The sequence below is a fragment of the Corvus kubaryi genome, unplaced genomic scaffold (assembly GCF_017639235.1).
Source record: "Corvus kubaryi isolate FWS band 111438036 unplaced genomic scaffold, C.kubaryi_AGA036_p1.0 65362, whole genome shotgun sequence".
NCBI classification, from domain to species: domain Eukaryota; kingdom Metazoa; phylum Chordata; class Aves; order Passeriformes; family Corvidae; genus Corvus; species Corvus kubaryi.
Genome location: NW_024581943.1, coordinates 26,189 through 42,293, shown reverse-complemented (window position 1 = coordinate 42,293; position 16,105 = coordinate 26,189). Strand labels below are relative to the sequence as shown.

Below are 16,105 nucleotides of genomic sequence, written 5' to 3'. Positions count from 1 at the left end.
TTCAGATTTTATTTAGTGTTTTTGAGCTTCCTCTAGTTTTTCTGGATTTTTAAAATTAAGTTCTTGCTTGGCAAACCAGCCGTTCTAATTTATATGGCCACATTTATTTTTGTACATATGCTTAATACAAAGTCATCTTATTATTCTATTTAACTAACTAAGCATAGTGAAGTATTAAGTGATAAAGGAAAAAACATGGCTATTTGAGTAATGAATTTAGTCATCTTTCACCTTTTCTGCATGTTTTCTTCATATTCTAAAAGACTCTATTAGAGTTCTTACCTATTTTAGATATCTTAACTGATTTTATTTTATGTATTTCCAAATATTTTTGACATATTTTCTTCTGCCTTCCACATTTCCACTGTAGAAGCACTGTTCACTTCAGATCTCCAAATATTCACTTAAAAAAAATCCATTTTGTTTCTTAGACTTACTACTTATTATATGGTCTGTCTTTATTTTATTTTTGTAAAGGGAAATTTTTTTGTCATTCTTCTACACTCAAGTGAAATTTGCTCCCGCTGCAATTTAAAAAGGGTTTTAATGAATTTTTTTAAACTTATCTATTGTAATCTGATAACTTCTTTTTATTCCTTTTGCTAAGAATTTTATTTATTAAACTTAGATTTTTTCAACACCAGTCATTCCATTTTTTGTTTCTACTCATTTATTAGAAGCCACCATGTTACAAATGCTTTCCACTTCATCTGATGCTTTAATACCTATTTTTCATTTCTTTAAGGTCACAGGCTACTTTGTCAGTCCTGTCTGAAGATGTCTCAATTCTCATAAAGCTTTAGAAGAGACATCACATTAAGAAATTCTCTGAGAACTTTCTTTTACAAGATCTTTCAGTGTTTAATTAAACTGTTTCTGGGAAGTCCAGACCAAAAGTTATCTGGGTGTTTCTGTTTGGGTTTTTTTTCCCCAGATTATTGAAGAGCAAAACGAGCATATACGGGAGCTTGAAGCCCAGGTAGAATGTCTGAAAAGCGATCAAGAACGTGTGAAGAAAAAGAATGATGAGGAAGTAGAGCAGTTGAATGATGTAATTGATAAGCTTCAGCAGGAGCTGGCAATTATTGAACAAAAAGTACCAGCAGACATTGCTGGTTTTCAAGAAGATGCTGACAGTCTGAAACACATACTTGAAGCAGTTCTGGCAGAAAAGGAAGCTTTGGAAAAGCAAGTAGAAAACATAAATGCAGAGGCATCTCAAACAAAGAATGAGCTTGAGGAAACTAAGTTAAAAATGAGCCAGTTAAAGCAAGAAATAAGTATGTTAAAAAAAGAGCATGAAAGAATAACAGAGAAGTATAAGTGTGCAGTAGTCCAAGGTGATAAGTCAAAACCAGAAGACAGGAGCAATGGAAAAACTGAACAAATGGAAGGAGGCTTATGTCAGGAGATAGAGTTGCTAGATCAGTCCCAACTTAGGACTTCAGATGAGAGTGCAAGAGTCACCATTAGCAAGATGGAGATACAACTGCAGGAACTTCAGGCATGCATTAAAGAAAAAGATTCAGAACTGTGCCAGTCCTACAATGAAATAAAAGACATGAAAGAGCAAAGCAAAGCTGAAAGAGAAGCACTTAAAAGGAGGATATTAGAACTGGAGAAGACACTAATGGAGAAGGTTGCTGCTGCTCTTGTGAGTCAGGTTCAGCTAAATGCAGTTCAAGAGCAGAGAAAATTCATGCAGGAAATTCAGGAAGCTTCAAAATGTGTGGATGAAGCAAGCAAGAATACCCAAACAGAGGGTTTGAGTGATAGAACTGAAAATGAGACAGAATCAAAATTATCACTCTTAACACAGAGGCTTAGTGAGATGGAAGACCAACTGGCAATGGTAAATCGTAGCTTGGAGCTAGAAAAAGAAAATGTAAAAGTTGCACAAAAGGAAGCTACAGTGAAAGAAGAGAGGTTCTTAGAACTTCAGCAATTGCTAGAAGAGGTTCAAGAAAAACATAAAGGAGAGATTCAGAAATATATTAAACAAGAAGAAATGCAGACATACCAGGTAATTAGATGCCACTTCCTTTTGGCTTGTTTTTACTAAAACCTGTTATTTTATGTAAAGTATAATGAATGAAATGGTTCTTAATGAGAATAACTATAGGAATATTCTGCTGTGTGTAGCACTTCAGTTTCTATATTATCCTTACAGTCACAAAGAAGAGAAGGATGCTATTTTAGGGGAACCCCGCAATCAGTTTCCATTTTGCATTAAAAACGCCTTACCTTTTCACGCATGTAAGGTGGTTTTGAATTTTGGACATATAATTTCTTATTCTTAATTTGACTTGACATAGAATAGAATGAAGTACACTTCTACATGGTGTGGAGGCAGAGAGATAAAAATTAAAATCATGAAAGCTGTCTAAGAGAGTATTCAGAATGATAAGGGAAGCGATACCAATTTGTCTATACAGGTTTTTTTGGGATGGAGGTTGTTTATTTATATATGTTTTGATCTTGGTTTATGTTTTGGTTTTTTTTCCCATCTCAGTTCCAAAGATATTTCACCTTAAGTAGTTTTTCCAGATTTGTCCAGATTTCCGTGCACTAGTGGTTTATTGCCTCTCAACTTAGAACCATCAGTCAAAATTTACTATATTTGATAGTCCAAAAATGGGCTTGATATCTCTCAATGTGAGAGTTGCAGCAATCATGGAACCCAGTACTGGGCAAGAAAAGGTTCTAAGATCCTTGATCCAAATACAAATTTAGTGAATGTCATAAATGTCTTGTAAGTTGGGTAATATTATCAGACCTCATTTCCTACTCTCTGTTTACCTTCCTCCCTGTGGTTTCTGTGTGATGTACCCAATTTATGGTTGCAGTTCTCTCTACAGTAAACTGTAGGATAGTCTTTTCTCCCATGGTCTTAGTCTTATTTTTTTGAGGCTGTGTTAACCCAAATAACATACATTTGTTTTTCCCTTTGCTCTTTTCACTTTGTAAGTTTCTGTGAAAGTGATCACTGCTGTTAAAACTTGATTCTTTACCATTTTCCATGTTTTGTGTTGCCATATAGGTAGAAGCAAAGATCATGGAAAGTCAAAAAGAAAATGTGCTTATTAATGAACTTGAACAAGTGAAAGAAGAGGCAGCTGCTGCTAAGGAAGAGCTGAGCAGTTACAGAGAAAAGGCAGAAAAACTTCAGCAAGAACTAGCAGTAAGAACCAGAGTGTTCCTTATTGTATTTAAATCAAATAATTATACAGGACTTACTGTTCAAATATGCATGCTATAGGTTGGGGGGTTTTAAGCATTTACTGAGAATGCTACCAAGAAAAACAGCCACTCACTGCCTGCTGGGAGTGGAACAGAGCTGATGCTGTAGATCAAATATTCACTCATTGCCACAGTACTTAGTTTTACTGCAGTGCAGCAGTGGATCTAGAGCTGTATTTCTTAGGAGATAATATTTGCCACCATGTGTCTTAACTGCTTTAAAATAGGACTAAATTGAGCTGTAATGGTTCAGAGGGTTGCTTGGATTTTAGGTGTTTTAAGTGTTTGGAAGGATTGCACTTGAGGTTCTCCATATTTACAGGTAAAAGAGGCAAGTCTGATACATCTTCAGGAAGACCTGTGCAAGGTCAAAGAGAACCTGGTTCAAGCAGAAGAGAGGCTTGCAAGTTACCTGAGAAAGGACAAAGAAATGGTGAAAACTGAAAGCAAGAGGGATGCAGAAATATCCTGTGATCTGTCAACCAGTGAGTCTACTCTAACTGGAAACAACTCCTCACTGCAAACAGACAATACTGTGGAAATCTCACCAGTCCTTGTTAAAAATGCAGGAATCCAAATTGATTTGCAAAATGGATGTTCTTCAGAAGAGATTGCAGAGATTGTAAGAGAATTTACTGAAAAAATCAACCAAATGCAGGAACTCCACGCGGCTGAAATCATGGACATGGAGACAAGGCATATCTCTGAGTCTGAAGCATTGAAGAGAGAGAAGTTTGTTGCAGTACAAGTATTGACTGAAGAATGTAATACTTTAAAGGAAGTCGTAGAAACTCTACAAGCCAAAGAAGTATGTATCTTATTTTTTAATTACTGAAATACTTTGGTTTAAACTTTTGCTCTTGGTACAGAAATTCCCATTTAAAATCTGTTAAGTGTGAACCACCACACGGTCAGTAAAAAACTTTTAAATGTTCTAGTGTTTCCATGGCCCTGGGAGAGATTGTGAACCTGTTTCTCAGCATTTAAGTTTGCAGGTTTGCTCAACTATCAAGTGCTTCCTTGTGCTTCTGCCTTGGACCTGTCCTGTTCTGTGAAATGGGGACAAGTGTAGGTCACCCTGTGGAATGCCATCTCTCTCATATTCAGTTTTATTACTTTGATTGCAGGGGAAATGGAACAAAGAGGTTCACATTGTTTCCTGCTCCTTCAAAGTCACTCCCTTATTGAGAGTGGTGAAGGGCTGTTTAAAGATTTGATTGTTTTCTTTTCTAAATACAGAGAATCCCAGTTTCTGGATTAGCACGTTCTCCACCATATCAAGCTAGAGATGGAGGTTCTAGTGGTAAGAAATTTGTTTTTACAGATTTCAAAGAGCATTACAAATTAAGCCTGCTTTTTTCAATATTAAGTTTACCATTAAAGAGTTTGTCTTCTAAGAAATCCAAACAGCAACTGCCCACATTGAAGCAGAAGCCTGTTGGCACTAACAAATGTTCTGGACATGACATGTCTATTAATTTGGTATAAAAGGAAAATGTCTGGAGCAGAGATGGGTTTTAGTTGGGGCATCAGATGCTAATTTTTCTTCTTCCCATTGGAGTTTCTATATCCATCTTAGCTATTACATTATCTCTTCAGTGTAGCTTCATGATCTCCTGATAGTGTTTAAAGCTACAGCTCCCTAGCAGTGGGAGATGATGACAGGTATTGACTTATCCAAGTGCAATAAAAATTATTACAGTGATCCTTTTCATAGGCAAGGCGAAGCATGTTAAGAGTGGGTCATTTGGCAGAAATGTTTATGCAAATAGTTGTTTCTCTTGTAAAACTAGGATTTTTAAATTTGGTTGTGGTTTTATTTTTTAGTTTTGTTTTGCTGTTAACTTCTTTGAAACTGAAAAAGAAAAATATAAAACAGGTAGTCTCCAGCTTAGAATGAACCTTTAGTGACATGCAACTACCTGTTAAAACAACAGATAAAAAATACTTTTTTGATGCCTGTTCTTCAAAGCTTCACAGTAATCCAGCTTTCATGTTTTTTTCTCCTTTTATTTTAGACTCCAGTTCAGACTGGAGTTCAGGAATGTATCTTGCTCAGACCCAGGGGTCCGACACGATAGCTGAAGGAATAGATGAAGGTGAAACTTCAACTGATTTACTTCCAAAAAAAATTAAGGTAAAATAGACACAATCTTTTTTTTTATGGAACAGGAGTGATACTACTGAAAGTTGAGATTAGCTTCTTCTTGATCATTGATAACAGAGCCATTTAGATAAGTTCTAGTGTTGACTATTTTAATACATTTTAAAATACTTCTGAACAATGATGTGCATTTTTGCATTTTAAATTAGGCTAAATAGGAATTTTATATCTGTAGGCTTGTTCTCAGTTATGATTATGAGAAATAAAACTACTGTTACAATTTATTGCAATTTTGTTGTATTAACAATAATGTCATGATCATATATTACATAATTTTATAGATTCTATTTTTATACTATATTATGAAAGCAAATGTGTTTATTATAAACAGTAAGGGTATCATGCTTTAATTACATTAAAAAAAAAGTATTTAGTGACAAAGCCCTAGCTTCATAGTAATTTCAAACAGTGAATGGTAAAGCTCACCTGGAAGCTTCCCAGGACTTTTGTTTTTAAAATGTCAGTTTCCATTAGTAGCTGTTTTAAGAATTAAAAATTGATTTGACCAATGTACACTGGAAAATTTTATCTGAAACTGAGAAAAAATACAGCTGTTTAATAAGTTTCTGTCTGATAGATATAAAGGACTGGGTGACACTTCTGTCCTTGATACAAGGAAGCGTAGTTTCCTTATGCTGATCAAATTAGAAGTACCAGTTTTCCAATACATATGAAATGAGATTGCAATTATTTTTGTTATTATTATATCTTGTTACTACTGGCATTAATGATTTCTTTTTGGTTTTATCGTAGGGTTTGCTGAGAGCAGTCCATCATGAAGGCATACAGGTGCTGTCTCTCACTGAATTTCCATATGGTGAAAGAGATCTGTCACCTCATGAGCAAGAGCCAGAATCTTGGTTAGAAGAAAGAAAAGCTTTCCTAAGCACCATCTCATCTTTGAAAGACCTAATTGCAAAAATGCAAGTTCACAGAGAAGCCGAGGTATAAATAATACCATAAGTTTCTATCTGAATAAAAAATTATTTATTATAACCTTCAAAGACACATTCACTGTTCAGGTTTAAATGCCTAAATATTCTGTTACAAGGCAACATATTTTAAAAATGTGCCATAAAACTGCATATTGCACTTTATGGTAGTAGTCTATCTTAAATTACAGCTGGTATTTGTTCTTCTGTTCGTTGATAACTTTTGACTGTATAGATCCATCTTTTAAGAAGAATTCTATTTTGAAAGCGTGTTCCAGTAGCAGTTGAAGTAGAATATTTAATGCTGTTGTTTATTGGCATATTAACCAGTAATCTGTTAAAACTTTTGCTTGTTAAATTATCCCCGTTAGACTCTTGGATATATGTAGGTAGTTTCTATTAGTTCAGCATTTCCTTTACCATGCAAAGTGGGCAGATGACCTTCATGTCATTTAAATTAAATCTTTTTCATATATAATATCACAGAATCACAGAATGAACTAGGTTGGAAAAAACCTTGGAGATCATTAAGTCCAACACAGCCCTGTGAGAGCCTAGGAAGAGATGCAATGTACTAAAAATTAAAAGAATAGTGTAATATAGTAACGTAAATAGTAACTACACAGGGCTAAGTTTTCAGTTACAAAAAGCTAAATTGCCTCCATCTAAAACAAAGCTAAAAGTTTAGCATTTGTGAATGCTGAAAAATGCATAATGTGTACAGTAAGTGCATCCATTTGGGTGGATGAAATTTACACAATTATTCAGAAAAGCTTAACTAGTCCACTGAAAGCACACACTTTACATTGAGTTATAACGATGTAATCTTTCCGTTTGGCACTTTAAATTATTGTTGTACCACTGCAGATTTATGCAAGTACTGAATCTCCTGAAGGTGTCTCAGACTGGCGAGGAGAACTTCTGCATGCCATTCAACAGCTTTTTGTGAGGGAACAAAATGTTCTTCTTGCTGCATTTCAAACTGAACTTGCAGAAACAGGCACAAGAGATGCAGTGATGTTGATGAATCAGTTAGAGCACAGACTACAGGAGCAGGTAATATAAACCGTACTGTAGTCGAAGTGTTTGTCTACATTAGATTTTAATTTAAAATGTATAAATCCATTAAAATATGTGTATTAATAGTAGTTTTGACAGTCTAAGGATGAAAAAGTCAGACTTGCAGAAAGAAGTGGTGTCTTTAAAAGAAAAGTGATATGGCATGGGAAAGAAACTTTTGGGTGCACAAGTTATAGAACGTATACAGCCTTCAGAGATCAATTTGAATTAAACGCAGTTGTCCTGAGCGATTTCATTAAGTTAATTAGAATGATGTTACACTGTCTAAGAGAAAAGATAGCTTGTTTATATAAAATAAGTTGCAAGAAGAGAAAGTGATAAGGCTGCTATGGGACAGAGAGAATGTCAGTTTTCTCCTCTGGAACATGGAAGGATTAGTGAGAAAAATTGCAATTTGCCAGAAAAGTGATAGCTCTTTTCAGTCTGTAATTTTGATGCCTAGTAGAGAAATAAAAAATTAACAAGTAGTTCTTTCAAATATAATACTGACTTAATTGAAAATGTTTTGAATATATATGCACTATGAATGTATAAATAAATATTATATCAACACCACAGATATTTTCATAAAATCTGGAGTTTTACTTTTAAAATATTTCTAATGCTAATAGGCTACTAACCAGAGAGCAGCAATGGACTGTCTTCAGAATGCAGACAGAAGAAGTTTGCTGATGGAGATTCAAGTATTACATGCTCAGATGAACAGTAAGAAAAGTAACCCAAACAGAGAACAAGAGATTGATTCAAAAAGCCAAGGTGACTTCTGTGGTAATATATGTCAGTTTCCAAATGCTTTCAAGGCAGTGCTCATAACGTTGTAAGTGACAAAAATGGTGACTTTCCTTGCTCTCCAATTTTGATATGCGTGTTCTGAACATGCATACTTTTTATCTTCTTCAATCTTCTTTGATTACTTTTGCAAAAATTAAGGTATAATCTGTGTTCTTATGACTTGTATCAAACTGAAAGTGATACAAAGTTATGTCCAATTGCTATAAAAATCAAGCTTGAATTTTGAGGCTATTTTCCATGTATATGCTTCACTATTTAGGTTCAGCAGCTTTGAAATTATCTAAGTTGGATAGTCAGTCAATGCAGAAACTAAGAAGCAATTAGAATGAAGAACAAAAAGTTCAGAGAACAGGTATACTTTAAAATTAAGTAAAGCTCACTGTCAGTGTGTAGTTACAAATATTAGGTCACAGGTATACATATGTAATATATCTAATTTCAGTTATGTTAATCATTATCCAAATGATGCATATTGATATAGTTGCACACGTCTTATAGCCTTTAAGAAAATCAGAAGTTGAAATGATTTCTTGAAAGTGTGAAAGGTATTCAGGTATAAAAGGCATGGTTTTCCTTTTATTCCACTAATGAAAGAATATATTATTTTAAAATATCACTCTTAATAATAGCTTTGTGGTCACGCGCTAGCTAGGGGAAGCTTTACCCAAACACACAATGCTTTTTTATGAAGTAATTTCCGTATTAATGATGCTCTCATTAGAAATGCTGGAGTATAATATGCAGCAGAAGCAGTTGCAAATACTGGAGATGCAAGTGGAGCTCCGGAGTATGAAGGACAGAGCAGCTGAACTTCAGGAGCAGCTGAATTCAGAGAGAATGATGGGCGCAGAGCTGAAGAATGAACTTGCACAAGCCAAACTAGAGCTTGAAGCTACCCTTAAAGCCCAGCACAGGCACTTCAAGGACCTAGAAACCATCAGGTGTGGCTTTCAGTGCCAAGCTTTCTGTGTTGACTGTGAAGATCATCTTTCTTAATCTGAAATCATAATACCGATTTTATTAAGGGCATTGATTTCATGCAGTATAAGTGCTTCTCAGTACTTCTGTAAAACCTTCCTGACCAAAATAGACTTGTTACAGTTGACAAAAAATGTATTTCAATTCATAATTTGATTTAATGCTTTATTAATTATCAAGTTCCTTTTTAAACTTTGCTACATTAGACTACTCTATACAAGCTAATAAGTAGACCATATTTGTTGAAGGTTTTTTAAACTGAACATGGAGAAAAAAATCGCAAAGTTAAGATGACTTTGCAAGTACTTCCATATGAAATACTCTTAAATTTTCTTTGATATGGTTGATAGCAGAAGCCACAGATTTGGCACTTAGGAAAGCCATTATTATTTTTGCCTGAACCAGAGGGATGCACCCATGAACAGTATCTTAATGTTCAGCTCAGAGATAACAAATTAAGCTGGAGTTTAAATTGGGATTACTTTAGAGGTTACTTTATACCCTTTACAGACGATCAGGAGCAAGTTTCTTCTACAAACTGATGCAAAATTGATTTGCACAGAGTGAAAATTCAGGTCATAGATTTTTCTTTTTCCCCCAATATATTTTTTTCCCTTGAGAAACATGGCAGCAAGATGCACTTCCATGGCATTCTTTAAGATTTTGGCCAGTGACTGGATTAGGTTGAACACTAACTGCCTCTGAGCCCCCACAAGTGGCAGCTACAAAGTTAGCAGGATGAACACAGTTTCTATCATTCTTGAGTTATGCAGATCCTTTGGTTTTGAGTTAGTCTTGCCTTTCTAAATAGGCTTTTCACTGTTACTCTACTAGACTAGCAGTGTTTTCAGTGCACAGGATGGAATAAAAAACCAAGTAACTGACCTTATCATGATAGGATTAGAGCCACTGCCTAATGTAAAAGTTGCCCGTTTCTTTTTAGGACTGAAGTTAAAGAAAAAGCAGCTGAGCTAGATATTCTCAAGGATACAATGGCCAACGAACAGAAAAAATCAAGAGAGCTACAGTGGGCTTTGGAAAAGGAAAAGGCTAAAATGGAACGCAGTGAAGAAAGAGGAAGAGAAGAGCTTGAGGTATTCCATAATCCAAGTGGCCTGGAACATCAAGGAGCATGAAAATATTCTTTTGGTTAACATTTCATCTCAGCTTACATTTTTGCCCAATGCATGCTTCATGTTCTGTCTTCAACTGTAGTATTATATCATCTAGAGCTGAAGAAAGATGTATAGAAGCTGTGTGGCAAAGTAAGAAAAAGGCCTGATGCACATCCCGTTTAAATCAATAGGAATTTTACCGTGCTTTTCAGGCCCAAGATTAAAAGATTCTATAATGGCCCTCTATTATTCAAGGGGACAGAACACTGCTAATATGGCTACACCCAGCCCCCACCACAGCCTAACTTGTAAAATGTAGTATTTAAGGAGACATATTGTTTGTCACCATTTAAAAAGTCAGCAGTTTCACCTCATGAAAATCAAACTAGGGAGTTTACTTTAGGAGAAGATGCTTCATTAGTATCTTCCTTGGTACCTCTGCACTATTTGCTATAGTGAAGGGGAGTGCAGGTATCCTGGTACAAGACAAAAGGCAAAAAAGCGGTAACTTCAATGGCATAGATTTATTCACATCTTGAAATCTGAAGTTGAAAAATCATTTTCACAGTTTTAGAAAGTAAAAGCAGCTGGCTGTCTTCAACGTCAGAACTACAGCTGCTTGTATCTCACTATAAAGTATGTGTTACAATGATTCTTCTATTAAATAATCTGATTTTAGAATAAAGACATCTGTAATGTATTTTAGTATCAGATGTAACTGCAGCATTCAGAGTATTGTCACATTAATTGTGAATAGCAAAACCTGTTAAAAGCAGCATGTATAGAGGTAGCATTTGCAATTTGCAGAAGACAATGGAAAGTATGCACAAATGGCTTTAATCAATCCTTCCGTTTTCTTTTGAAAGGACTTAAAATTTTCTCTTGAAGATCAAAAACAAAAGAACTTAGAGTTAACTAAACTTCTGGAGCAAGAGAAACAGCTGTCAACTGATCTGCAACAGAAAATTGAATCCCAAGAAGCACTCAGTGCTGCCCAGCTGTCACGTGAGCGAGGCCGTAATTCTGAGTTGCAGGTGCTTCTTGAATCAGAGAAGGTTCGAGCTCTCGAAATAAGCAGTGCCCTAGAAAGGGAAAAAGAGCTATGTGCTCAGCTTCAAAGTGCTGAAGATAAGGGGCAAGCTGGAACACCTAATCCATCTGAGGAATTGCTTAAAGAGCTACAGAAGCAAATGGATGAAAAGCATGACCGTATAGTGGAGTTAGTAAGTGAGATGGAGAAGTATAAACTGGAATCCGTGCAAGTGAGACAGCAAATGGAAAAAGAAAGGCAGATCCAGAGGCAAGCATTACAAGCAGAACAAGATGCTAACATAATAGTACAGAAGAAACTCCATGAACTGGAGTCCAAAGTAGAAGACCTTCAGTGGCAGCTTGGAGAAAAGAAGCAAGAAGTTCATAAATTAGGGAATGAAACAAAGAAGTTGCAGGAAATAATCCAAGATCTACAGAAAAAAGAGCAGGAGAATGAAGGAAGAAAGGAAGCCAAAAGGACACCAAGCCACAACCCAAATGAGGTACAGTAGGACTGAAAGTAATGTGTAATATTGAAATATGCAATTTAGCTTTAATTCTTTTGCTCAATTGTGTGTCACTGTGCCTTGACTCAATCTATAAAATAGCCTGCAGATTACAGACCATGGGCACCAGAGGATGGGAAAGGGAAGGCAGAGAATGGAAAAGGCAAAGCATTCCAGTTTGCTGCCTAAAACTATTCACCTGCTTCCTCCTGAAAGCAAAGTTACAGAAGTGTATAAGGAGGAGCACAAGCAGGGGAAATGCATCTGGATGTATACACACACTCTGTCTCAGGAGAAGAACATTCCTTGCAACCAGTTGCAGGAATGAGCTATTCCTACTCAGTAATGTCGCAGGTCACTGCCCTTAATCTTTAGTTCATAAACTGCAAGGGGTCTTTGAAACCTTATAAGTGGTCTTCCAACAGCTTCAGTAAATAAATGAGTAAGCAAGCAAACAAACATATGCATGAATATGTATATGTTAGCAAACAAAACAGAAGAAAGAAATCAAGGTAAAAAATCAATTTAAGAATATCCTAATTTTTAGATGAATGAAAGTAGTAGCTGTTTCCTCTACGTTTTTCACTCTCATAAAAGGTCAGGAAAGTTTTAAAATTATTTTTAAATTACTTTTAGAACTTTTTTAGAAACTTGCCTGAAAAAGGTAAGCATTGCTAGGTGAGTGATTTGTGGATAGTTGCAGAGAGGATTGACATGAGACTTGCTTGCCTCTTTGCTGACCATGTTTTTGCCCATGCCGAGATCATTCTTTTTACCAGTTATCCACGTGTGGAGCCAGGAAGGAAATTTTTCTTTTCATCTAATTTGGCTACCTTTATCTTTTGAAGCATTGGAAACTACCCACAGCTAGAGGCAGGATGTTGAGGGTACTGGTAACTGTGGCAGCAGCAGCCTTCCCTCAGTTTGTGCACCTTGTTCTTCTGCACAGAGGGAACTGCCAGCACTGTGGTCAGCAAAGAGTCTTCCCTTGCGTCAGGTTAGCAGCAGCTGTTAGGTTTTTTTCCCCTCCTCATCAGCAGATAGTCTGATCTGCTTTCCAGGATTTGCCTGGAATTTCAAATAATGAATCTCCTGCTGTTTCCTGTGACATATGCAACACACAGACTTTTTTCTTTGGTACCACACTGTAGGGCAAACAGCCAAAGGCAGAGCCATGGGCTCAGGTTTCTTTGTGAGTGATGGCAGTTCTTCCATGGCAGTGTTGGGAGGTTGTTGCTGAGGAACACCTCTTCAGTGCATTATGTTGCTTGTGGTAGCATCTGTGGTGTGGTTGCCTGTGACTGTGGACTGACCTCCATCACCATGGTGGTCTCTTTCAGCCCCTGTTTTTCTGACTATGAATTGGTTACCAAAACACATAGGTCCAGTTGCTCAAATTCCATGCACAACTGGTAAAGGAGCTGCTGATGGAAGAAACAGAAAGGCTTGGTGACTTCCTGCTGACTAAGTTTTTTGACTGGATTCACACTGTAGCTCTATGTTTGCTAGATCTTAGTCAAGAAAGACACTAGACCTTTCATGAATGATAGTTTAGTGCTACACTACAGCGGTGCTGTAGTCACACTAAACTTCTGTCTCTGTCAGAATTACTTGTTCTTCAGTTTCTGAGGGTGTTTCAGAATTGTATGTTTTCATTTTACAGCATTGGATCACATACATTATATATATATATATATCTATATCTATAAGATACATATTTTTTTCCAGACTACCTGGGATACATCCAATGACAGAACAAGAAATTGGGTTCTCCAGCAAAAAATGGAAGGTGCTGAGTCAAATCAGTTGACTTACCGCACACTGACAGGAGATCTCTCTGCTGCTACTGAAATTCTGGAAAAAGTCAGACAAAAGCTGCAAAATGCATCTCCAAAGCTGAAGCAGTTGGCTTGGAAAGCTGCTAGCAGGTTAGACCAGTCTTCAGCTATTTGGTTTTGTTAACAGCAACCAGCAAGCTAATGTATTGGGTTTGAATCATACAGACTGCAGGGCTTAATTGAGTTTGGGGTTGATCTGGTTTTATTACAGAGTATCAAGTGCTGTTGTAAATCCTGTTTGTTTTAACAGGGTTCATTTTAAGGCACAGCAAAATTGTCCTTTCTTTCTCTGAAAAGTGATAAGGTTTCTCTGGGTATGGTGTAGGTAGATGAATTTAAAACAGTAATTAAACAATTCATGATGTATAAGGGGATGAATATAGGGATTATTGTTCTGAATCATCCTCCTTGGGGAAAAAACTGATGGTCAAGTGAAACCGATCTTGATTCTTATTTTTTGGGGGTTATTATCTCAATAAGATAAAAAAATATCATGGGAGGTTTGAACCTGGTTTTATTTTGCTGTGATGGTCATTTAATATTAAACATTCCTTCGGACATGTTTGCACAAAGCAGGATGGGGTGTATCTGGGGTATACCCTAAGATTTTGATCACACGGATTCAACAGATTCATGGGAAGCAGAACCACTCTTTTAAATGTGGTTCATGTAGAACATCCCTGTCTACAAATGAGTGGAAACTGTTTTATACGCTTTTTTTTCTATATCAAGACAATTTTGTTTAGAGTCACTGAGCAGTCCTGAAAATGTTGCCCTGTCTCCAGTAATGGTGCTGAAGTGACTTGCTATAGATCCAGTGCATAGGAATCTAGTCCTGTTAGTCTGGCTCAGGGTGTCAGAGTTGTCTGCTGTTCAAACTGTCCCTGTTGTTTCAGATTGCAGTTTGAAACAGCAGATGATCAAGACTTCATTGCAGTACAAAATGCTATTGAAGAAGTTATTTCAGAACTGAAAACACTGCCTGGATTCTCCAGTCTGGAAGAGGTGAGAGTCAATGCTGTAACTTTGATGGGAGAGTTTGGATGATGATATGTGGGCAGAAACCAGTAAGGAGTTTGTAAGCCTGTACTTACTCAGGTCTTTACTTTATAAAGGAAAATTCCAGTGAGTGTTCTGATTGAAGTTGGTAAAGTAAAGGGGTAAAAACATCCTTCCTTTTATTTTTTTTTATTTTTTTATACTTTAAGTGATTTTTCAACTTTCAAATTAAAACTTTTCCAGTTTCATTTTAAATTTCTGTATCTCTTGGCTTTTTCTTTAAGAGAAGTTCTTTACCTTTCAGCAGTAATCCTGTAACTGAGGAAACTTTTCTCAGTACTTCCTAATATTAAAATCAACACTTAGTATTTACTGTATTGTGTTGACACAACACGTTTACTTAAACTGCCCTGTGTTTACCAAAGGAAAGGCCACTGAAGATTGAGTAACATGCACCTGTGTAAAAAATGAAGTGAGGTAATCTGTTGCAAGGAATTTGGCAATATTTGATTTTTAAGTGAGCTTGATTTGATCCTTACCTGTATTTTAAGAGGAAGTGTTTTCAATGTAACTTGAAAAAAGCCTTGAGGCTTTTCTTTTCCTCTAAGATAGATAAACGTAGTAGAAAACTTTGCAAATTGTTATAGCTGATACAATTGAGCTTGTATGAAAGTACTCTGTTGTAATGTACAGGATAAGTATAGACAAGAAAGTCACATTAATCTGTAGTTTACATGTACACTGAAGTTTTTATGTACAAGTTGATGCAAAGCTATTATCTACAAAAGTTTTTCACTGTAAGCCAGTTATTTTCAAATTGGCAACTTGGATCTAATAGAGGTTGAGTTTGGTTTTCTTTCTTCCTCACAGCTGAAGCTGGTGCTGCCACCAGGGACTCCGTCCAGCTCACTGACTGAGAGGCTGCTGAGGCAAAATGCTGAGCTGACGGGCTTTGTCAGCAGACTGAGCGAAGAGAAGAATAATTTGAGGAATGCTGTTATGAAACTGGAGGAAGAACTGAGAAGACACCAGCACAGACAACCTTCAGCAGACTGTGTATGTCTATGGTGGTGCTGATGTAATGAGTTATGTATAGAGACATAAAAGCGTAATTCGTTATCCTAGTCACCCAGTTGAAAGTGATCAAGCTGTCTTTCCTGGTTTCCCTCTACAGAGTAAATGGGTGTGAGTTATTCTTGTTCAGTGATCAGTATGTCTCAGCTCACTGTTAAATGTAAAACTTAGTGATTTTACCCAGCTTCTTTTTTGTTAACTACTCTTTTCTTTTAAATGCCTTGTGCCTTTCTTTTTTATCTGTATCTTGTCACCGTGGTAAGCAGCTAATAGATCCAGATAGCTTCAAGATCGTTAAGCTAATATGATCCACTTGAGGGCAGTATTTTTTGCAGAAGCTGTATCTTTCTGGGAC

At 36.3% G+C, this 16,105-nt stretch overlaps 1 protein-coding gene across 9 annotated transcripts in view; it reads left to right on the top strand.

Moving 5' to 3' along the window:
* Positions 1-16,105, top strand: part of LOC121673349 (A-kinase anchor protein 9-like) — a 107,063-nt gene that overhangs the window by 85,548 nt on the left and 5,410 nt on the right. For 7 of the 9 annotated variants that reach the window (XM_042046588.1, XM_042046587.1, XM_042046585.1 and 4 more), the window contains 14 exons: positions 935-2,023; positions 3,041-3,181; positions 3,563-4,048; positions 4,480-4,543; positions 5,259-5,377; positions 6,158-6,349; positions 7,204-7,392; positions 8,028-8,172; positions 8,930-9,149; positions 10,130-10,280; positions 11,168-11,836; positions 13,568-13,767; positions 14,574-14,682; positions 15,547-15,732. In XM_042046588.1, coding sequence (XP_041902522.1) covers positions 935-2,023; positions 3,041-3,181; positions 3,563-4,048; positions 4,480-4,543; positions 5,259-5,377; positions 6,158-6,349; positions 7,204-7,392; positions 8,028-8,172; positions 8,930-9,149; positions 10,130-10,280; positions 11,168-11,836; positions 13,568-13,767; positions 14,574-14,682; positions 15,547-15,732 — 3,960 coding nt within the window. Of the gene's footprint in view, positions 1-934; positions 2,024-3,040; positions 3,182-3,562; positions 4,049-4,479; positions 4,544-5,258; positions 5,378-6,157; positions 6,350-7,203; positions 7,393-8,027; positions 8,234-8,929; positions 9,150-10,129; positions 10,281-11,167; positions 11,837-13,567; positions 13,768-14,573; positions 14,683-15,546; positions 15,733-16,105 lie in introns of those variants that run through there. The other 2 variants (XM_042046586.1, XM_042046589.1) reach the window with 2 other exon arrangements.